The 22,500-nt window shown below is 51.5% G+C and overlaps 1 protein-coding gene across 5 annotated transcripts in view; it reads left to right on the forward strand.

The window, feature by feature from the left end:
• Nucleotides 1-22,500, forward strand: part of LOC113821205 (ribosomal protein S6 kinase alpha-5) — a 115,090-nt gene that overhangs the window by 40,221 nt on the left and 52,369 nt on the right. Inside the window, exons 1-2 of one of the 5 annotated variants that reach the window (XM_070117622.1) lie at nucleotides 10,813-10,951; nucleotides 12,923-13,600. The exons of 1 other annotated variant lie outside the window; for it this stretch is intronic. In XM_070117622.1, the coding sequence (XP_069973723.1) occupies nucleotides 13,405-13,600 (196 nt within the window). In that variant the 5' untranslated portion in view covers nucleotides 10,813-10,951; nucleotides 12,923-13,404. Of the gene's footprint in view, nucleotides 1-10,812; nucleotides 10,952-12,922; nucleotides 13,601-22,500 lie in introns of those variants that run through there. 3 more of the 5 variants (XM_070117623.1, XM_070117624.1, XM_070117626.1) reach the window with 3 other exon arrangements.

Raw genomic sequence — 22,500 nt, forward strand, 5'->3', positions numbered from 1 at the left:
TGTTGGTTGGGGGGGGGGGGGGAGTGGGTGATAGTGTTGTGGTGAACATGACCTGGTGGTGTTGGGAGTGGATACGACACTCGTTGCCAATGTGGGTGGTGATGATACCGGGGGTGGTGAGGGAGGTTAAGTTGCATTAAGAAGGGGTGACATATTGGTGATGGTGAGTTGATGGTGTCGTGGTGTTAGGAGTGGATGCGATGGTGATGTTGAGACGAGTTGAAGAAGAAGAAGAGAGTGTGTGTGTGTGCGCTTGCGTTAAGGGGTTGATGAGTTCATAGAAAACGTAGATCGTTCTCGGTATCCCATCCCCCCCCCTCCCTCTCTCCCCCTCTCTGTCTCTCTCTCACTCCTATCTTGACATTCTTTCTGCGTGCAAGTGTGACACTGGCTGTGTCTGTCTGTCTCTCTTTCTCGGTCTTGTCTCTTTGGTTCTCTCTTCTCTTCTCTTTTTGTCTCTTATCTCTCATTGTTTCGCCTCTCCTCCTAACCCCTATCCACCGCCGGCCTTCACGTCTATCTTATGTCCTCTTCATCTTTGCTCTCTCAATCTCTTTTCCTCTCCTCTTTCCCCCTTCTCTCTATCCTCTCCTCTCCCACATCCTCCCCCCCCCTTCCCCCTCCCCTTCCCCTTCCCCTTCCCCTTCCCCTTCCCCTTCCCCTTCCCCTTCCCCTTCCCCTTCTCATAAACAAACCTAACCCCCAACAAATTTAAACAGGGAAACATGCAAATAAAAAAAGATAAATAAATAAAAATAAAAACTATTATAAAAGGAAAAAAATCCTTCATTTTCTGGACGAAGCGACAGAATTGCAGACACAAGTCCAACCCTTTCGGTGCGGTTGTCACTTGTGCGAGTAAGTATCGGCGGAGACGGAATGCCAAGAGAAAATACATGCTAAAGCGGACGAGAGAAGAAGAAGAGGGAGGAGGGAGAAGAGAGAAGGAGAGGAAGTGCGTAAGAGTAGGTGAGAGAGAGAGAGTGAGTGAGTGAGAGAGTGTGAGAGTGTGAGAGTGTGAGAGTGTGAGAGAGAGAGATAGAGAGAGAGAGAGAGAGGGAGAGAGAGAGAGAGAGAGAGAGAGAGAGAGAGAGAGAGAGAGAGAGAGAGAGAGAGAGAGAGAGAGAGAGAGCGAAGAGAGAGAGAGAGAATAGAGACAGACAGAAAGAAAGAAAGATAAAGAAAAGCAAGAAAGGCGTGTGGGTAATAGTAGACGAAGCAGTAGATAAGAAAGTAAGATAGACATGCCAGCGAAAAAAAGAGTTTTGATACCAGAGTGCCATGGACTCTTGGCACTCTCAAGGTTAGGCGTGACGTTTTCATTAAATTACTACGGCGCAAGTGTTGGCATGTGGGGTGGGGGGTGGGGGGGGTGGAGGGGGGACGGGGGAACATGACTCTGGTTGTGATTCGCATCGGATTGGCATATGCTAATCTCTCGCTCTCTCTCTCTCTAATCCTCTATCTTTAATTCTCTCTCTCTTTCTTTCTCTCTCTCGTTCTCGTTCTCCCCCCCCTCCTCTCTCTCTCTCTCTCTCTCTCTCTCTCTCTCTCTCTCTCTCTCTCTCTCTCTCCTCTCTCTCTCTCTCTCTCTCTCTCTCTCTCTCCTCTCTCTCTCTCTCTCTCTCTCGTTATATTTATCCTTCCTTTTTCCTCGATGTTCTCATCTCCATTTTTCTTTTTGGTCTGTTTTTCCTCCTCTTGTCTCCCCTCCCCTCTCAGACACATGCACATCATCAAACACACACACACACACACACACACACACACACACACACACACACACACCCACCCACACACACACACACACACACACACACACACACCATCAACATCATTAACATCACCAACTGACACCAACACCATCAAAAACATCATCATCAACAACAACAACAACATCATCAGCAACATCATCACCAACACCATCATCATCATCACCAACAACATCATCATCATTATCAGCAACATCATCATCAACAACACCATCATCACCACCATTATCCACATCATCATCAACACCACCACCATCATCAACAACACCATCAACATCACCATCATCAACAACACCAGCGTCATCATCAACACCATCAACAACAGCAACAACAACACCATCAGCATCAACACCACCACCAACAACCTCATCAACACCACCACCACCAATAACCTCATCAACAACACCACCACCAACCTCATCAACACCACCACCAACAGCCTCATCAACACCACCACCAACAACCTCATCAACACCACCACCAACAACCTCATCAACACCACCACCATCAACAACAAAAACACCACCACCACCACCACCCAGCGCAGCCCATATTTATACCTGTACGTCCGCCTGTGAGCAAACATTTTAAAGGTCCCTGGAATGTATTGCAAACCAGACTTAACCTCCTGACGTGGCCGGCGAGGCGACTTGGCACGGAAATACACAATCGCCTCTGTTTGCCGTAGCATTACGTGCCGGCGAATGCAAGCACGAGCAATCAGGGCAAGCGCGGGCCCCTTACACTGGGTTGGGGGGAGGGGGGGAGTGGGAGAGGGGGTCACTGTAGGGGAAGGCGTTGGATGGAGGGGGAGAGGGGGAGGGGGGTCACTGTAGGGGAGGGGGTCACTGTAGGGGAGAGGGGAGAGGGGGGGTCACTGTAGGGGGAGGGTGGGTACTGTAGGGGGAGAGGGGGAGGGGGTCACTGTAGGGGAAGGCGTTGGATGGAGGGGGAGGGGGGTCACTGTAGGGGAAGGCGTTGGAGGGAGGGGGAGAGGGGAGGGGCCACTGTAGGGGAAGGCGTTGGGGGGAGGGTGAAGGGGGTCACTGTAGGGGGAGAGGGAGAGGGGGGTCACTGTAGGGAAGGCGTTGGATGGAGGGGGAGGGGGGTCACTGTAGGGGAAGGCGTTGGAGGGAGGGGGGAGAGGGGAGGGGGGTCACTGTAGGGGAAGGCGTTGGATGGAGGGGGAGGGGGGTCACTGTAGGGGAAGGCGTTGGAGGGAGGGGGAGAGGGTGAGGGGGTCACTGTAGGGGAAGGCGTTCGGGGGAGGGGGAGGGGGGTAACTGTAGGGGGAGAGGGGGAGGGGGGTCACTGTAGGGGGAGAGGGGGAGGGGGTCAATGAAGGGGGAGAGGGGGAGGGGGTCACTGTTGGGGGAGGGGGGGGTTACTTAGAGGGAGAGGAGGGAGGGGTTCACTTTAGGGGGAGAGGTTGGAGGGAGGGGAAGGGTCACTGTAGGGGAAGGTGTTGGCGGGAGGGGGAGAGAGGGAGGGGGATCACTGTAATGGGAGGTGTTGGAGGGAGGGGGAGAGGGGGAGAGGGCGTCACTGTAAGGGGAGGCGTTGGAGGGAGGGGGAGGGGGGAGAGGCGTCACTGTAAGGGGAGGCGTTGGAGGGAGGGGTAGAGGGGGAGGGGGGTCACTGTAAGGGGAGGCGTTGGAGGGTGGGGGAGAGGGGAGGGGGTCACTGTAAGGGGAGGCGTTGGAGGGAGGGGAGGGGGGAGGGGGTCACTGTAAGGGGAGGCGTTGGAGGGTGGGGGAGAGGGGAGGGGGTCACTGTAAGGGGAGGCGTTGGAGGGAGGGGGAGAGGGGGAGGGGGTCACTGTAAGGGGAGGCGTTGGAGGGCGTTGGAGGGAGAGGGGAGGGGGTCACTGTAAGGGGAGGCGTTGGAGGGTGGGGGAGAGGGGAGGGGGTCACTGTAGGGGGAGGCGTTGGAGGGAGGGGGGGAGGGGGAGGGGGGTCACTGTAAGGGGAGGCGTTGGCTTTGCTTGTCGTTGTGGGTTTGGTGATGTTATTATTTATTTTTTTTTTTTTAATCATATATTTACTTGAGATTGCCGAAAGTAATGTATGATACTGATGTGTGTATGTATGTGGTTAAATTTAAGTCGGTTTGTTTTGGTTGTTTTTGCTTACATTGTTTGTTTGTTTGTTGTATAAGTGCAGTTATATGTTAGTAAATAGCTCTTAAAATCCAAAATTTTAATCTGATTACAAACAATAAATAATAAAAAATACTTCTATACATCAACAAAATCAGTCAGATATGACGGAATATAACCAATAGCATAAAAAGATAATAACACAAACACACAACAAGAGACCAGACGGAATAAACGAGAGGGTAGAGACAAGGGGCAGAATAAAGGGGAGACAAAGAACACGACGAAATTGGGAAGCAAGAACAAAAAGGAGAGAGAGAGAGAGAGGAACGAATAATGACCATAAATCAAGAGTGAGAACAAAGTCTTTTTTTTTTCTTTGTTTCCTTTCTATCTTTCTTCTTCTTTCGGGACTTGCGCAGTTACATTATCTGGAGGAAGATGTGCGTGCTTCTGTACACGTGCGTGACCCGTGTGTATGTGCTTCTGTGTGGGTGAGGGTGGCGGTTCGTATGCGCGCACGTACGAGGTTTTATATGTGTGATGTGTGTGTTTGTGTGTGTATATATACATATATATATATATATATATATATATAGAGAGAGAGAGAGAGAGAGAGAGAGAGAGAGAGACAGACAGACAGACAGACAGACAGACAGACAGACAGACAGAGACAGACAGACAGGGACAGAGACAGAGAAAGACCGACAGACAGACAGAGAGAGAAATGTGTGTGTGCGTGTGTGTGTGGGAGAGAGAGAGAGAGAGAGACAGACAGACAGACAGACAGACAGACACACAAGGACAGAGACAGAGACAGACAGACAGACACACAAGGACAGAGACAGAGACAGACAGACAGAGATTGAAAAAAGTGTATGTGTGTGTGTGGGAGAGAGAGAGAGAGAGAAGGGAGTGGGTGGGGTAGAAAAGAGAGAGTGTATAGTTACATCATTTGACCGCCATATAGAGAGTAAATTTATTGAAGGAGGAAAGGTATGTCCATATTCGTAAGCATTTCAGCGGATTATCAAATAAGCATCAGCTGTTAACGATAGAATGTCACGCACACGGACACACACACACGCACACACACACACACACACACACACACACACACACACACACACACACACACACACACACACACACACACACACACACACACACACACACACACACACACACACACACACACACACACACACACACACACACACACACGCAAAAAAACGCACACCGCTTATTATTATTATTATTATTATCAAAACACATTCCACAGCCACGTACCGCGAAAGAGGAGCAGGGTCGAAGAAACTCTACGGCCCCAAAACCCACCTTTCACATTGACCTCAAATTTACACGTTCCTTTCAAGTTGTGAGGGACGCGTTCGGTCTCTGGCGATGGCCTTCCGCGCGCTCCCAGGGCGGCCTGAACTAGATCGCAACATGTGGAGTTGCGAGCTTGCATTGAGTGCGTGTGCGTGTGTGTGTGTGTGTGTGTGTGTGTGTGTGTGTGTGTGGGTGTGTGTGGGTGTGGGTGTGGGTGGGTGGGTGGGTGGGTAGTTGTGGGTGTGTGTGTCTGTCTGTTTGTCTGTCTGTTTGTCTGTCTGTGGTACGCGCGCGCGTACATGCTGGATGGGGGCAAGGGAGAAAAGGGAGAGGGGGGGTGAGAGGGACAAGAAGGAGAGAGAGAGAGAGAGAGAGGGAGAGAGAGAGAGCGAGAGAGAGAGACAGAGAGAGAGAGAGGGAGAGAGAGAGAGAGAGAGAGAGAGCGAAGAGAGAGGGAATAGAGACAGACAGGGGGGATAATAATACTTAGTAAAATTAAAATAACGTAGACCTTAAATGCGTATACGTACTAACAGAAAAGTGAGCGTGAAGAATGTGAACAAGGGAGAATGTAAGTGGGAGGAAGCGTGAAGGATGTGAAGCAGCGAGTGCGATGGAGGAATGTAGTGAGTTTGCTTCTGGGACGCATTGCAGAATGCAGATGCCGTGATCTGTGCTAGTCTTGCTTCATCTTGTTCCTAGCGCTGGCTCATCTGCCCAACTGTTTGACATATCCGAGCTGTGTAGGGCATGTTTCGTTCATGTTGGATCAGCTGATCAATACCACTCGTTCATTATGAACATTATCTGACATCCTTGCTCTCAGTGAACCCTTTGGGCCCCGCTCCCCTTTGCGAATCGCGTCCGTCATTGTACATGAACACGGATGTACTGCGGCCTCTTCCTGCGTCCTTCGTTATCGCTCTTTAACGAGTTCAAAGCTTTTTCCTTGTCGGGCGCGAGCCAAGTGTTCGCAGCCGGGTCTTGTCAGGTGTTCGAATGATACCCCGGCTGTGTCATTAGAGGATGTGAATCACTAAAACACTGGACAAGTAGGTATGTGTGCGACGTAAGTGGGTCAACTACGCGCTGGATGGGCGTAAAAAGTAGGTCAGCGACGTTCATCCATGCACGTTGCGCCCGTTGCATCAGCCGTGGTAACGTTCAAGGCTCCTGGACGAAAGCTTCCCGGACTTTTACTCTATGTTACTCAGTAATGATGCAACTGCCATCGTTCCGGCAGCCCCTCGAGACGTTTGGTCGCGTCGGGCCTGAATTGGTTATGGGATAGAGAGGATACAGTTTGCTATAGTTTGCCCGCCGCTTCTATTACATTTTCTAAATTCACTTCGTTTTCTATGCGAGGCCGCCGGGTCTATCCGCGAGAATAAGGAGCGTAGAAATGCCACGAACCTCTTAAATGCGCGTGAAATGGCATGTGGACGACCAGCCATTTTCACACATGAATATCACACACGACGACGAATTACGTTACCAGGTAAATTCGACCCTTTTTAGAAATATAAATGGCGCAGGATCGAGTCCAACCCAGAGATTATATACCGAATGGAAGTGGCGAGAGATAAAGCTGGGCGAATTACCTCTGGCACTCACGCATTGCTATTAAGAATCGAAAGTCACTTGGGAAGTATTGCAGTAAGAGGGTGAAGGAAGCGAGTTCGCAGGGGGGGGGGGAGGAGCAGGTAGGTGGAGGCAGACGCTGAGAGAGAGATAGAGAGAGAGAGAGAGAGAGACTTTCTCCACCGAATACTGGCAGACGAAGTGAAAGTAAAGTGTAGCAGCATAAGAGGTGTGTACAGCCACCATGGCCATTCCATGACCCCCTCCCTCCTTCCCCCGTACCCCTCCCCTCCCCCTCCCTCCCCCATCATCATTACCAGCGCCTGGCGACACCTCACGCAAGGCCTATGCTAAGTGGAAGTTTAGCCGCCATGCATACTGTTGTGTTGAAATGAAAAAGCTTATCAAATCATGTGTTTTTTTAAGCATTGTTATGAGGTGGCTTGACAACCCGGAGTGGCATAGTGAGAATGATACATAAACAATATGATCTGGTCTGGCTCTGTATACACTCGCGTTATGTAATGGTACCGTATGCACATACAAATGCACGCACACACACGCACATTCACATTATATATACATATATATATATATATATATATATATATATATATATATATATATATATATATATATATATATATATATATTATACATATTTGTATTCACGTATGTAATTCTATGTATTTAATATTTATTTATTTGTTTGTTTATTTATTTGTATATTTGATTATGCATGCACATATCTATGTGTCTGCTGATTCATGCATAAATTACCTTATTACTATGGTATTAGGTACGATCATTCATAAAGGCGCAGTGTCTTACACCCACAACGCCTGCTACACACCACGGGACAAGCACAATTGACTGGAGAAGGTAAGTCCAATCACAGTCACAAATGAACGACTTTTGATTGGGTTATGACGGACTGGATTTGCCTACACCGGCCTACACGTGACCAGACAGAGAGGGAACCACGAAGGAACGTACATACAATAGGCCTACCACAGAGCTAACCGTAAACTTGAGTCATGCACGCTGGTTTGTACTGGACGCTCGCCAAACGCCGCTGTGCCCTCTCCCCTCTCTCTCCCTTTCTGTCTGTCTGTCTGTCTGTCGCTCTAATTCTCTCTCTCTCTCTCTCTCTCTCTCGCTCTCTCTCTCGCTCTCTGACTCTCTTTCTCTCCCTCCCTCCTTCTTTCCCTCCCTCCCCCCCCCTCTCTCTCTCTTTCCCCTCTTCACCGCTCCTCCCTCCCTCCGTCTGTCTCTCTCTCTCTCTGTCTCTCTCTCTCTCTCTCTCTCTCTCTCTCTCTCTCTCTCTCTCTCTCTCTCTCTCTCTCTCGTCACTACCTTGTATTAAAAGTAGCAGCCAAGCAGCAGTGAAAGTAAGATTTTGCGAAGAGAGAGGAAGGGAGAGAAGAGAAAAGGTTTTGTATCGCTTCGTTTTGTTGCTTCATCTCGATTTTCTTTTTTACTCCTTCTTGCCCTTGTCCTTCTCTCCTCCTCTTCCTTCTCCTTCTCCTCCCCCTCCTCATTTTCCTCTTCCTCGTCTTCCACCATCTCCACCCCAGCCCCCATTCCCAGCTTCACCAGCACCTCCATCTTCACCGCCTCAGTCACCACCTCTTCCACTTCCATATCCTCCTCTTCTTCCACTTCCACCTCTTCCTCCACCCCTACCCCTCCTTCCACCTCCACTTCCGCTACCGCTCTCACTCCAACCAACACCACCACCTCCTCCACCGCTACCCCCACTCTCACTTCTACCCCCACCTCCACCTCCACCGCTACCTCCACTGCTACCTCCACTGCTACCTCCACCGCTACCTCCACCTCCACCGCTACCTCCACCTCCACCGCTACCTCCACCTAGACCTCCACCTCCACCGCTACCTCCACCTCCACCGCTACCTCCACCTAGACCTCCATTGCTACCTCCACCTCCACTTCCACCTCCACTGCTACCTCCACCTCCACCGCTACCTCCACCTCCACTTCCACCGCTACCTCCACCTCCACCGCTACCTCCACCTCCACCTAGACCTCCACCTCCACCTCCACCGCTACCTCCACCTCCACTTCCACCGCTACCTCCACCGCTACCTCCACCTCCACCTCCACCGCTACCTCCACCTCCACCGCTACCTCTACCTCCACCGATACCTCCACCTCCACCTCCACCACTACCTCCACCTCTACCTCCACCGCTACCTCCACCTCCACCTCCACCTCCACCTCCACCAGCCGCCGGACGCATGATGAGGCCGAGAAGACATCCTGGTTGACAAGATGCCGACGGGAAAGTAGGATCCGCGATTGGGGGTGGGGGGGGGGGTGGAGGGTGGGGGGGTCGGGATGCTCGACCACTCGCTCGCTTGTTCTCGCACGCAAACGGGGAGTCAGAGAAGGGGAGAGAGGGGGGGAAGCGAACACGGGAGTGGGAAGGGGAATAAGAGGTGAGGGAGAGAGGGGGAAGCGAACACGGGAGTGGGAAGGGGAATAAGAGGAGAGGGAGAGAGGGGGAAGCGAAAACAGGAGCAGGAAGGGGAAGAAGAGGAAAGGGAGGGAGCAGGAAGGGGAATAAGAGGAGAGAAAAAGAGAGGAAAGCGAAAACGGGAGCAGGAAGGGAAAGAAGAGAGGAGGAGGGAGAGAGATGAAAGCGAAAACAGGAGTGGGAAAGTTGAAGAGGAAAGGTAAGGGATGAATGAGGGAGGGAGGAGAGGGGAAGGGAAGAAAGAGGAGAGGGAGGGGGAGGGATTTTAAAAAGGAGGAAGGGAGGGAGATAGAGTATGGGAAGAAAGTGGGAGGGAGGGAGGGAAAAATATGAGGATGGAAAGGGGTAGAAGAATGAAAAAAAGTGGAGGGGAGAAGGAGGAAGGGAAGAAGAAATAAGGTAGAGGGGGAGGGAAGGGAAAACAAATAAGGCAGAGGGGAAGGGAGGGAGAGGAAACTGGACAGCGCTTCTGTGCCTTTCATCGACAACGAAAAGTTAGGCGGCCTGTGCGGGTGTCTCCTGTGAGTTGGAAAGTAAGAGGGAAAGAAGGAGGATAGAGGGAAAGCGAGAAAGAGAGGGAGAGGGGAGGGAAAGGATACGTGGGTAGGATAATTGAGAGGAGCATGTGGTAAAGAGGCGGGAAGGAAGGAGGTAAGTGGATATGATAGGGGGGCAGAGAGAGAGAGAGACAGACAGACAGACAGAGAGAGAGAGAGGAGAGAGAGAGAGAGAGAGAGAGAGAGAGAGAGAGAGAGAGAGACATACAGACAGACAGACAGACAGACAGACGGATAGATAAAAGCTCATCGTGAACCACTTTCGTCACCTGTATTCAGTACTGTCGCCACACTGTTTGCGTAGACGATTAGCCCATTTTGTGTGCGGGTTCAGACATTGGCCAGATGTGAGGAACGTGAGAGGGAGAGAAAGAGGAAGGGAGGGAGGGAGGGAGGAAGAGAGAGAGGGGGAGTGGGAGAGAGGGAGGAAGAGAGAGAAGGGGAGTAGGAGAGAGGGAGGAAGAGAGAGACGGGGAGTAGGAGAGAGAGAGAGAGAGAGAGGAAAAGAGAGAGAGAGAGGGAGGAAGAGAGAGAGAGGGAGGAAGAGAGAGAGCGAGAGAGAGAGAGAGTGAGAGGCGGAGTGGGGGGTGGGGGGTGAGGGGCAGAGACAAAGGATAGCTAATGCATAGAGTTCTTAAGGGATGGTGAATACAGGTACCCCAAAGAAAATTCATCCTTGAAAAACTAATTTACTTTTTTATGTGGAGCTACTGGGTGTGCAGTACATTGGAGGAATCCTTGGGAGACGATTGACAGTTTCGCATTTTCCGTAAAGTTGTTGTTATTTAGTCTCTCTGTCATTCATTTCCTAAAATTTTATAATGGATAAATACTGAGAATCCTCAGCATATCTTAGTAATAGTTAACAATATGGCAAGTTGCCCCTGCAGCGCCATACTGGATACGTTTAGTCGGTCGGGGAAAATGTGCGCGTTGGCAACTCGGTCCGTATCAGGTGGTCGTGTTGTGACACTCAGCTGTTTCAGTCAGTAGTCAGCTGATCGGACTCGTGGTACTTGTGCGCGGGACCACGGCTCTCCATACGGCTCACTTTACATCAATGTACACGCCGTTGAAACTGGATTACTGGTGCTTTGAGTGATTATTTGTGGTAAGAGAAGCAAGTGTGACTCAGGGGCGAGTCGGTTGCTCGGCCAAACGCAGTGAGAAAGAGAACGTGCCTGATCCAAGCTGAGGTCCAAATGGCGAGGTGCAGACGTGGCAATTACCAGGACCGTGTGAGCTCGTCGTTGCTTACCAAACGACCGTAATTAGTGAATGTGTGGAAAAGTGAAACACGACTTGATCCTCGGGAGACAACCTGTGAGTCAGATATCGACGTCTGGCAAGTTGTGGCACGCGAGTGACCTCCCGGATGGTACTTGACGGAAGGGTCGTGATTCGCAAGGAACGGGGGCCAAGTGGGCCAAGTGGGCCATATGCACGTGCGGTGACGATGCTTAGTGCGCCTATGGGATTCCCATTCACTGGGAAGGGCACGTAAAGGGTGAGAGTGGGTTGCTCAACGCACGGCCTTGTGCACGTTCGATTTCCCTATTGTCAAAGTTGCCAGGTGGGTTTTCTGTAGCAGGTGGAACGTTCGAGCCAAGGGACCGCGGGTGGAGGAAGACCCGAGAGCCGCTCTGGAGCCTAGATTCGCGACGGAGGGAGGGAGTGTGATCCAGCTGATGGTGTAGGCGGTGGTTGAGCAAGAGGAGAGAGTGGTGGCGATGGTCCGGGGGGAGGGAGAGAGACAGGGAGGCACCAGCAGCAGCAGCCAACACGGCGACCACCACCTCACCTCCACCATTACCACCACTTCCACCAGCAATGAATCCCGCTGCGGCATAGCTGACATTCTGATCCTCAGCTTGGCACTATAAATACCCGGTGTACTCACACCTGAGACCCTGTGTAGGCACATGCGGGGCGGAGGCGAAGAGGAGTAACGGTATGCATGAGGGAAGGAACGAAGGGAAGGGGGAATGGGAGTAAGGAGAAGACAGAGATGGAGGAGAGCCACAGGGAGAAGGAAGCTGCAGCTGGGGCGGCAGGTCGTTGTGATGGAAGGTACGGCGAGGGCAGAGGCTGCGCTGGCGATGGTGGGAAAAAGTGAAGGCCAACCGCTCGTGGCGGCGGCCGTTCGAGCGGCGGCGGCGGCGGCTCCCATCCACCGTTGCTCGCGGATGACCCACTTTCTCGACACAGTTCCTCGTGCGGGCGGACGGACGGGCGGGCGGGCGGGCGGGCGGGTGGGCGGCAGACAGCGGCTCACGTACAGTTAGATGGCGACCCAGGCGTGACATATGGCCTCCCTCGAGGGCTCCTTCGCCGCCTTCGCGTTACTTGCCACCTGCGACGCCGTGCGGCTCGGGCGCCGCCGCAGGAAGTGCTGTGGGAAGAAGGCAGGGGATGGGGGAGCAGGTGGGAAGAAGGAAGAGATGGGGAGGAGGAGGAAGAAAAAGAAGTAGAAAGGAAGGTGAGGAATGAGTAGGATAGCAGGAAGGGAAGGACGAATAGGGGAGGTATGAGGAGGAAGGGTTAAAGAGGGGAAGATGGATGATGGTAGGAATAATTGAGGATAGAAACCAAGGTGTAGGAAGAATGGGATCGAAATTTTTGTGGGTTTTTTCTCTTACTCTCCTGTACTCATGCACACCCATGTCCCTATACTCATGAACGCATAAACCAACACCTCACACACGCACATACACACGCACACACATTCATTCATTCATCCGCCCGCCCGTTCCATCTTGTCCAGCATTAGTATTGTGGAGAGTCTCGAAGGGTTTAGCCACGTGGGCGTACAGGGGCGGCGGTGCGTGTGAGGGCGTGGGTGCCACTGGAGAGAGAGAGGGGGGGAGGAGCGGTGCCGACACAGTGCCAGATGATTGCTTTTAGGCTTAGAACCGTTTTTTATTTCTTATTTTTAAGGGTTTAAGGGGGAGTTTGGGGGGGTAGGATGGCGTTCTTAGGATGCATCTATGGCGTGGATTTTTTTTTTAATGTGTATATACATACAATCGCGAAGCTTCTGTTTATCTGTGATTTTAAAGGCTTTTTTATATCTATATCTCAGGAATGCAATACAGGAACAAGAACAAATCTAACTAGTGGTGATACATGAATACACTAATCGTAACAAAACCTAGTGCCTAATCGGAGGAATCGGCGCCTGTGATCTGGGCGCCCAAGCAAGAGAGAGGCGGAGAGAGCGAGCGGAGAGGCCGACGGGCAGCGAGCAGACCGTAGGCGGAGCTCGGTGCAGCCGCGGCGACAAGGAACCGTCTGGAGGCATCGCGGGCGGTGAGAGTGTTTCTGCCCAGCCAGGCCTCCCTCCCCGCGAGCGCTGCTCCCACACCTGTTACTGCTGACGGAGGCGCGCCTGCTGACGCCTACGTGAGGTGCTGACGGCAGCTGGAAGCGCGGTAAATAAGAAATCCCCCGGGAGGAGAGCCCGCCCACGCGCAGCACCAACAGCTGGTGTCCGCAGGGCAAGTGGCGGGTCGTGTCCCCGGGCGAGCTGTAGCGTCACCACCACCCTGACGGCGAGACCGCGCCATGGGGGTGCACAGGACACTAGCGGAGGAGCCCGGCGGGAGCTTAGAGACTCTGGAGGAGGAGGAGGAGGAGGAGGAAGTTGTGGACTGCCTTCAGCGACGCCTCCACCACCATGGCTACCCCCAGCGGCACCACTCCCCGACCGGCAGCACGGACAGCGACGTCCTCAACAACAACCAAGTGGACTCCGGCAAAGGTAATACATACGCACAGCCGCATGAACTTCCTGTGGGTCAGGGCTTTGGTCGCCGCACTCGCGCTGTTGTTATTTGCCTTTGTTTGAGGTGATTACCTGGTTTATAGACTCAGGGCCACCGTGGCTCTTTCGCTACCTGGCTCTGACCCTCTCTTCCTCTTGGCCCTTTCCCCCCTCCCTTCCTGCCTCTCCCTTCCTCTTGGTCCTTTCCCCTCCCCCTCCCTTCCTCTTCTCTCTTCTGTCCCCCTTTCCCTGCCGATATTTTTCTCCCTTCGTTCCAGACCCCAATTCCTGCATGTCCCCTTTCTCTTTCTTTCCCTCTTGCCCTCTTTCTCCTACTTTCCCTCGTGCCTTCTTTCTCCCTCTTACCTTCGTGTCCCTTCTTTGTTTCGTTGACCCTTTCGCTCTCTCCTCCTCCTCTCTTACTTTCTTTTTCTTTTCCCCCTCCTCTATGTTCACATTTCCTTGCATTTCGTGCCATCGTGGAGTATTTGCGTCTCTGAGGAAGTATGTCAGGACTGCACACGTGTCCCGTTTCTGCTTTGCCCCCCCCTCTCCTACCCCCTCCCCCATGCACACACACCTCGACCCCCCCCCCCCCCCATCGCACGTTTCCTGATACCTTATATCTGCGTCTTTCATTTTGTTTCCTGTCAACGTTTTGCTTCATCCGTTTTTTTTTTTCTTCATTTATTTGTTTTACGTATTTGTTAGGGAGCTTGTGTTCTTGCTCTATTTCGCAGCGTCATTCTAGTGTATCTTTCTCCTCTCTCTTTCTCCTCCGTGCGACATCGCTCTCTTTCACCCTTTGGGGTCATGACCTGAGTGCAGGCGTGATGTGTCGACCTCCCCTCCTACTCTCCCTCTCTCTCTCTGTCTGTCTGTCTCTCTCTCGCTCTCTCTCTCTCTCTCTCTCTCTCTCTCTCTGTCTGTCTGTCTCTCTCTCTCTCTCTCTCTCTCTCTCTCTCTCTCTCTCTCTCTCTCTCTCTCTCTCTCTCTCTCTTTCTCTTTCTCCCTCCCTCCCTCCCCTCCCTCCCTCCCTCCCTCCCTCCCTCCCTCCCTCCCTCCCTCCCTCCCTCAATGCGTCACGTATCTTTCCCCGCCCCCTCCCCCCCGCCAAGCTTCCGTTTTCTAAGAATCTTATGTTATCCCGCTTTGACTTGTGACTCACTGTGTGTTCGGGGAAGACTTAAAAATAACGTTTTTTCCTGCACCGAACGTTTTCTCGGAACCAAACGTTTGCGGTGCGAATCAGCCATCCTTTTGCCGATCAAATTTACCTCCTTTCGTCTTCATCCTCTTTTTTTTCCTGCTTTCTTTTCTCTCTCCCATTCCCCTCTCTCTCTCATTATCATTCCTTCCTCGCCCGTTCCTTCGTCCCCATTCATCGTCGAGCTGGTATGGCCCCTCCGTCACACTATCCATTCCATGACCATTCATATTCTCCTGTTTACGCACAGGGAGCCATGGGGAGGTCGGGATGGGGGAGTCAGCAGGGGGTAATAAGGGTGGGGGGGAGGGGGAGGAGATGATGGGAGGGTCGTTAGGCCGCTCGGGAGGGTGAAGGGTGAAGGGTGAGGTGAGGATGAGGGTCGGAAAGAGATCATGAGGGAAACAGACGTTGGCAGATGGGAGTGAGTGAGAAGTGTGGTTGAAGGGGTGAATAGATGAGTTGTTTGGATGGATGAATGGGTGAGAAATGTGGTTGAAGGGGTGAATGGATGAGTTGGTTGGATGGGTGAATGGGTGAGTTGTTTGGATGGATGAATGGGTGAGAAATGTGGTTGAAGGGGTGAATGGATGAGTTGGTTGGATGGATGAATAGGTGAGTTGGTTGGATGGATGAATGGGTGAGAAATGTGGTTGAAGGGGTGAATGGGTGAGTGTTGGTTGGATTAATGAGTGACTGTGCGTTCGATAGATGGATGAGTGGGAGGATGTACATGGGATAGATTAATGGATAGGCGAATTTAGGCAGGGTGGGTGGCAAACAAAGAGCGGATGAATGCGTGCTGAAGCCGGCGTGTAAGATTTATGGAGAGGAGGAGCGAATAGGGAAAGGGGAAACAGAGAGAGAGAGGGAGAGGGAGGGAGAGAGGGAGGGAGAGAGGGGGGAGAGAGGAGGGAGAGGAGAGGAGGGAGAGAGAGAGAGGGAGGGAGAGAGAGAGGGAGAGAGGGAGAGAGGGGGAGAGAGAGGGAGAGAGAGGGAGAGAGAGGGAGACAGAGGGAGAGAGAGGGATAGACAGACTGACAAATCAGAGAGAGAGAGAGAGAGAGAGAGAGAGAGAGAGAGAGAGAGAGAGAGAGAGAGAGAGAGAGAGAGAGAGAGAGAGAGAGAGAGAGAGAGAGAGAGAGAGAGAGAGAGAGAGAGAGAGAGAGAGAGAGAGAGAGAGAGAGAGAGAGAGAGAGAGCAACCTGGAGGGTCCTGGAGGAAAACACGCGAGTCCCCACCTCAGACCTGTCAGCTGACACGGGTAGACAGACACGACCACCGCCGCAGGTTAGTGTCATTGTGTTGGTCGCGAAATGGTTTGTTGGTGAGAGGGAGAGGGTGCGGATGAGGGAGAAGGAGAGGAGAGTGGGGGAGGAAGAAGGAGAGGGAGAGGGTGGCGCGGATGAGGGAGAAGGAGAGGAGAGTGGGGAGGGAGAAGAGAGATGGGAGGAGAGTAGGGAAGCAAGAGGGAGAGGAAGGGAAATGGAAAGGGAGAGGTAGTGCGGAAGGGGGAGAGAGAGAGAGAGAAGACGACTAAGAGCGAATGGTGGAAAAGGGAAGGGGGACCTATTAAGAATCAATACATTCTTTGAAGTGATTAACATAGATTTCAATAAAGGGCCGTCGATATGGGAGACGCATCGATCCCATAGCTTGTTTATATGGGCATGGCCAATCAATGGAAAAATCCACCGTTTACGCAGCCATTCATGCACAGGCATTGTCATCTCTCTCGGCTGTCATGTTGCCCGCATGTCGACGGAGAGAGAAACTCGTCCGAACACCTGGGATTATGTTTACTTCTCGAAACATCTGTGGGTGCTGAATGGTGGTAGGGGGAGGGGGGGAGGGAGAGGAGAGCGAGAGGAGAATTTTCGAGATTCATAACTCGCGGTATATAACGCCTCTCTTATTTTTCTTTAATCTTCTTCAAAACGGGTTTGAGTTATTTCGGAGAGTTAGTTAAGCGCTCGGGAGGGGAGGAAATTAGCGTCTCCGTTTCCTCGCACGTGACTTCAAGCGGTGTCCACGGGTCGTTTAATTAGCCGAGACGAGGTGTTGGGACGAGTGGAGGTGAGCTCTGGAGGTTTATCTAAGAGCAGGTGCGAAGTGGAGCTGCGGTGAGCTTTTTTGCCCCTCTCTGAACCTCTCCTTCTGGATCTACACATAAGCGGAGTTGATAAAGGAGAATAGTATTGGGAGACGAGGAATTGTTCGCTCTCTTGTCCCGTGATCTCACTCTCTGCTCTTATGACCTCACACCTGGTTTATCAGTGGGTTTTCCTGCGTGGCTTCTACTGGCTGCTCATCGATTCCTCCCCCTCCTTCCTCCTCCTTCTCCTCCCCCTCTTCTCCTTCGTCTTCTTTTTAGTAGCCTCATTCTTCTTCTTATTATTATTATTATGATTATGATTATTAGGATTAGGATTAGGATTATTATTGTTATTATTATTATTGCTATTGATGTTATTATTATTATTATTATTATTATTATTATTATTATTATTATTATTATTATTATTATTATTATTATTATTATTATTATGGTTGTTGTTGTTATTGTTGGTCTTATTATTATTCCTGCTCTCACTCCCCTCCTCTCCCCCTCCTCCTACTCCTCCTCCTTCCCATCCTCTCCTCTTACCCCTCTTCTCCCCCCCTCGTCGCAACAACAGAAATCCTCACACCACTCCTTCACCTGGCAACAACAAAAGGAAACCCCACATTCCCCATTCAATAAATAACAAAAAAAAAAACCAATCGAATCCTAACCCCCTCTGATTATCAAACATAAATTACGAAACGGAATCCAGTCCTCTCGCGGTGATGTAACACGTAGGGCCAGAGTGTTACATAATATCAGAATTTTTCCCTATAGAAGACCCCCGTAGTTGGCGTGGTCGGCCGTGTTATTATCTGGCGATACGTTTATCATGGGCCGGGGGTCGTTGCCTTGCGGGGTAGGACGCACGCACGCACGCACGCACACGAAGGCCGATAGGAAGAGGGACACGGGGATAGATAAAGAAGAGGGTGATTAGGGATAGGGAAGGGAGATAGGAGAGGGGAGGGGAGGGAGGGAAGAATAGGTTATGATACGTATAGAAGAGGAAAGGGGATTTTGTATGTATAATACAGAGGGGTCAGTGACACATCTGGCAACTGTTTGGCTGAGTCGGTTAGAAGGAGGGAGGAGCGAGAGAGGGTGAGAAGGAAGGAGAGGAAAGCGAAGGGGGAGGAGAAGGAGGAGGAGAGGAATAAGAACGAGAAGGGGTAAAAGGAAGATGGACAGGAAGAGAAAGCAAAGAACAGGGGGAAGATGAGGAACGGAAAGGGTAAAGATAAAGCGCAAAGGAGAATGGGGGAGAAAGGTAAAAAAAAAAAAAAAAAAAATGCATGACGGATAAAGAAGAAAAAAAATATACAAACAGAAATAGAGAAAACAAAACAAAAAACAGCAAACAACCACAAAAAAAGAACAAAACATAAATGGAACGAAGAGATAAAACGGACAGCAAGAAGAGGCAAGCAACGAAGATCTTACAAACGTTCTTGGGGTCTCTTCAAGTCGTTAAGCGAACGGGGAGGGGAGGGGAGGGGGGATGCGGCGATAGGGAGGGGGTAGATTTAGGGGGGGAGAAGGTGCCAGCTGTGGGAGGGGGGAAGGGGGGGAGGCAGGATGCTGCTGCTCCCGGGAAGGATATTGCGTCTGAACTCCATAAATAAGGAATAAAATGACGAAGGGAAAATGGCGTGTTTGAAATTTGAAGTCCGTGTCAAACGAGGGCGTTAATGTCAGACATCAATGTATTAATGCGCTGATTGATGTTATTAAAGAGCTCCTGACATGGATAAAGTCAATAGATAGTAACGCAAATAGACTGTCTAGGACACAGGCGAAAAGTGAATGGTAATTGTAGTTTACAAAACTATTAGGAAAATCAATCATAATAAGATATATGATCAAGCAACACTTACGCTGAACAGAAGGCTAATTACAAACACATCACAAGGATAATTAAGGATAGTATGTAATGATAATTTAAAGATAATGAGTAGTAAATGATTTAAAGATAATTTATGGTTAATAGTTAATGGGTTATTTAAAGATAATGGACAGCGGATGATTTAAACCTCATAGATAATGGACGATTTAAAGATAACAGATAATAGATATGTTTTAAAGATAACGAGAAGTGGATAACCTCAAGGGAATAGATAAATGGCGATTCTAAACTAATGGGTAATGGACGGTCAAGGTAATAGATAAATTGCGATTCTAAAAGCAATGGGCAATGGACGGTCAAGGAAATAGATAAATGGCGATTCTAAAAGCAATGGGCAATGGACGGTCAAGGTAATAGATAAATGGCGATTCTAAAAGCAATGGGCAATGGGCGGTCAAGGTAATAGATAAATGGCGATTCTAAAAGCAATGGGCAATGGACGGTCAAGGTAATAGATAAATGGCGATTCTAAAAGCAATGGGCAATGGACGGTCAAGGTAATAGATAAATGGCGATTCTAAAAGCAATGGGCAATGGACGGTCAAGGTAATAGATAAATGGCGATTCTAAAAGCAATGGGCAATGGACGGTCAAGGTAATAGATAAATGGCGATTCTAAACTAATGGGCAATGGACGGTCAAGGTAATAGATAAATGGCGATTCTAAACTAATGGGCAATGGACGGTCAAGGTAATAGATAAATGGCGATTCTAAACTAATGGGCAATGGACGGTCTGTGTAAATGTTGTTTATCAGACGCGAAAGGATGAGACGAGCGGGCGAGTGACCTGGCCGGAGTGTCACACCGCCGCCTTTTGCCCCAGATCGAGAAGTTCAAAGGAAATGCCAGAAGTTGTGAGCCAGAACACGGGGGCGCGTGGGGGGGCTAGAGGGGTCGATGGGGCGCCTGGGGGGCTAGAGGGGGTCGGCGGGGGGCTAGAGGGGGTCGGTGGGGGGGCAAGGTAGGTAGGAGGGGGCGCATGGGGGGGCTGGAGGGGTCGGCGGGGGCTAGGTTGGTAGGAGGGGCGCATGGGGGCTGGAGGGGTTGGTGGGGCGAGGTAGGTAGGAGGGGGCGCATGGGGGCCGGTGGTGGGCAAGGTAGGTAGGAGGGGGCGTAAGGGGGACTAGAGGGGTTGGCGGGAGGGGTGCTAGAGGGGGCGAGGTAGGTAGGAGGGGGCGCATGGGGATGGGTGATGGGATGGAGGGGATGGGTACACGTGTTAGGGGGTGGGTGATATGGTGGGGGGGGGCACGTGGCAGGGGACGAGAGGGTGGGTGATAGCGTGGGGTGGGGTGCACGTGGCAGGGTTAAGGAGATGGTTCATTAGCTTAGGGGGGGGGGGGGGGGCAGGTGGCAGCGGAGCAAGGGGGCAGGGCGGTGGGCACGGGGGTTGGGGGTAGGGGTTGGGGGGGGGGAGGGTGTGTTCTATATACACTGCAAAGCCGCTGTAGAAGCATCGCTGGCGCCCTGTTTTTCTTTCGATATTTGGGTTATCCGTTTCTTTTGTTGTTGTTATTATTATTATTATTATTGTTGTTGTTTTCATTATTATCATTATTATTGATGATGTTCTTTATTCTCTTTATTTTCGTTTTTTTACTTGTCACCTTCTTTGTGTCGGCATCTTGGGCTTTGTATACTTTCTCTTTCTTCACTTTATGTCTTTCTCCATCTTCGTTACCATCCTCTCTCTCTCTCTCTCTCTCTCTCTCTCTCTCTCTCTCTCTCTCTCTCTCTCTCTCTCTCTCTCTCTCTCTCTCTCTCTCTCTCTCTCTCTCCTCTCTCTCTCTCTCTCTCTCTCTCTCTCTCTCTCTCTCACTCTTTCTCTCTCTCTCTCCCTCTCCCTCTCCCTCTCCCTCTCCCTCTCCCTCTCCCTCTCCCTCTCCCTCTCTCTCCTCTCCCTCTCTCCCTTCCTCTCTCCTCTCCCCCTTCCTCTCTCCCTCTCCCCTTCCTCTCTCCCTCTCCCCCTTCCTCTCTCCCATCTCCCTCTTCCTCTCTCTCCCTCTCCCCCTTCCTCTCTCCCTCTCCCCTTCCTCTCTCCCTCTCCCCTTCCTCTCTCCCTCTCCCCCTTCCTCTCTCCCTCTCCCCCTCCCTCTCTCCCTCTCTCCCTCCTCCCTCTCTCCCTCGACCATGCCAGCCCCACCAGCTCCGAGACCCAAGAATCTGTGTTAGTATGACAGACGGGCTTTAGGAAGTGACAAGGCAGCGAGGCGGCCCCCAAGCGATGGTGTTCTTCCAAGGTAGCGGTGGCTGGTGCGTGCGTGCGTTCGTGCGCGTCTTGGGTGACCAGAACTTGGACCTTAATAATGGCATATTACTTCCGGTTTGATAGATTTGACTTCTTTTTGTTTCGGGAGAGAGAGGGAGGGGAGGAAGGGAGATGGGTGGGGGAAGAGGGAGGGAGAAAGTGGGGAGGGGAGGGGAGGAAGGGAGGAAAGAAGGAGGAAGGAGGAAGGGTTGGGGAGGGTAGGGAGGAGGAGGGGGATGGGGGATTTGTGTTGTCGGGTTTCTTGGTTAGAGTATGGACTTTGTTTGGTTTTAGTGTGGCATGTTTCTTGTTTTCTTCTTGATTCTTCTTGTGATGTGTCTTTTTTATTTCTCTTTGTACTGTCTTTGGTCATTGTTACTTGTTCTTTTCTTCCGTTCACTCTTCCTCCCTTGCTCCTTCTCTCCCATCATTCCTGCCTCCCCCCCCCCCCACCTCCCAGTCCGTCATCCAGAACAAAAACAATCTTAGAAATTTGTTTTGTCTCAAAGCAAGCAAAGCAAGCATTCCTTTCCTCGAAATTGCTTCTTGGCAATGTCGTTTCACTCTCGGATTAACACACCGCATCTGTCCACATCACCACAAATTCCTGGCATGTCACTACACTTCATTAGCCCGTGCCAGTAGTGTCAGTGGTGTCAGTGGCACTCCCTGGCCGTTCCCTCCACCCTTGTAGCAACTCGGCCTTCGATTCATCATTGCAGTGCCGTGTCAATGTTACGTATGTCAGTGCCACTGCCTTCGCCCCCGCCCCACCCCTCTCCCTCCCTCCCCCCCGGACCATCCCCCTCCCCCTCTGACCCTTCCTCCTCCCCATCTAACCCTTCCCTCCTCCCCCTCTGACCCTTCCCCCTCCTCACTGACCCTTCCCCCTCCCCCTCTGACCCTCCCTCCTCCCCCTCTGATCACTCCCTCCTCCCCTCTGACCCTTCCTCCCTCCCCCTCTGACCCTTCCTCCCTCCCCCTCTGACCCTCCCTCCTCCCCTCTGACCCTTCCTCCCTCCTCCTCTGACCCTTCCTCCCTACCCCAATGACCCTTCCTCCCTACCCCCACTGACCCTTCCCCCTCCCCCTCTGACCCTTCCCCCTCCCCCTCTGACCCTTCCCCCACCCCTTGAGCCTGCACTACCTTTCCATTCGTAGCCCTGCCCTTGACACAAAGCGAGAAGGACGCACATAGTTAGCGTCCCTATATATAGATATCTACGGGTGTCCACCGTATCCATAGCAACTTGGCGTGTAAGCTTGAGATGATCGCTTGATAACTCTTTAAGGCTCCGGTGTCTCTCTCTCTCTCTCTCTCTCTCTCTCTCTCTCTCTCTCTCTCTCTCTCTCTCTCTCTCTCTCTCTCTCTCTCTCTCTCTCTCTCTCTCTCTCTCTCTCTCTCTCTCTCTCAATCTCCGCCCCTTCCT

Source organism: Penaeus vannamei, chromosome 41 (assembly GCF_042767895.1).
Source record: "Penaeus vannamei isolate JL-2024 chromosome 41, ASM4276789v1, whole genome shotgun sequence".
NCBI lineage: Eukaryota > Metazoa > Arthropoda > Malacostraca > Decapoda > Penaeidae > Penaeus > Penaeus vannamei.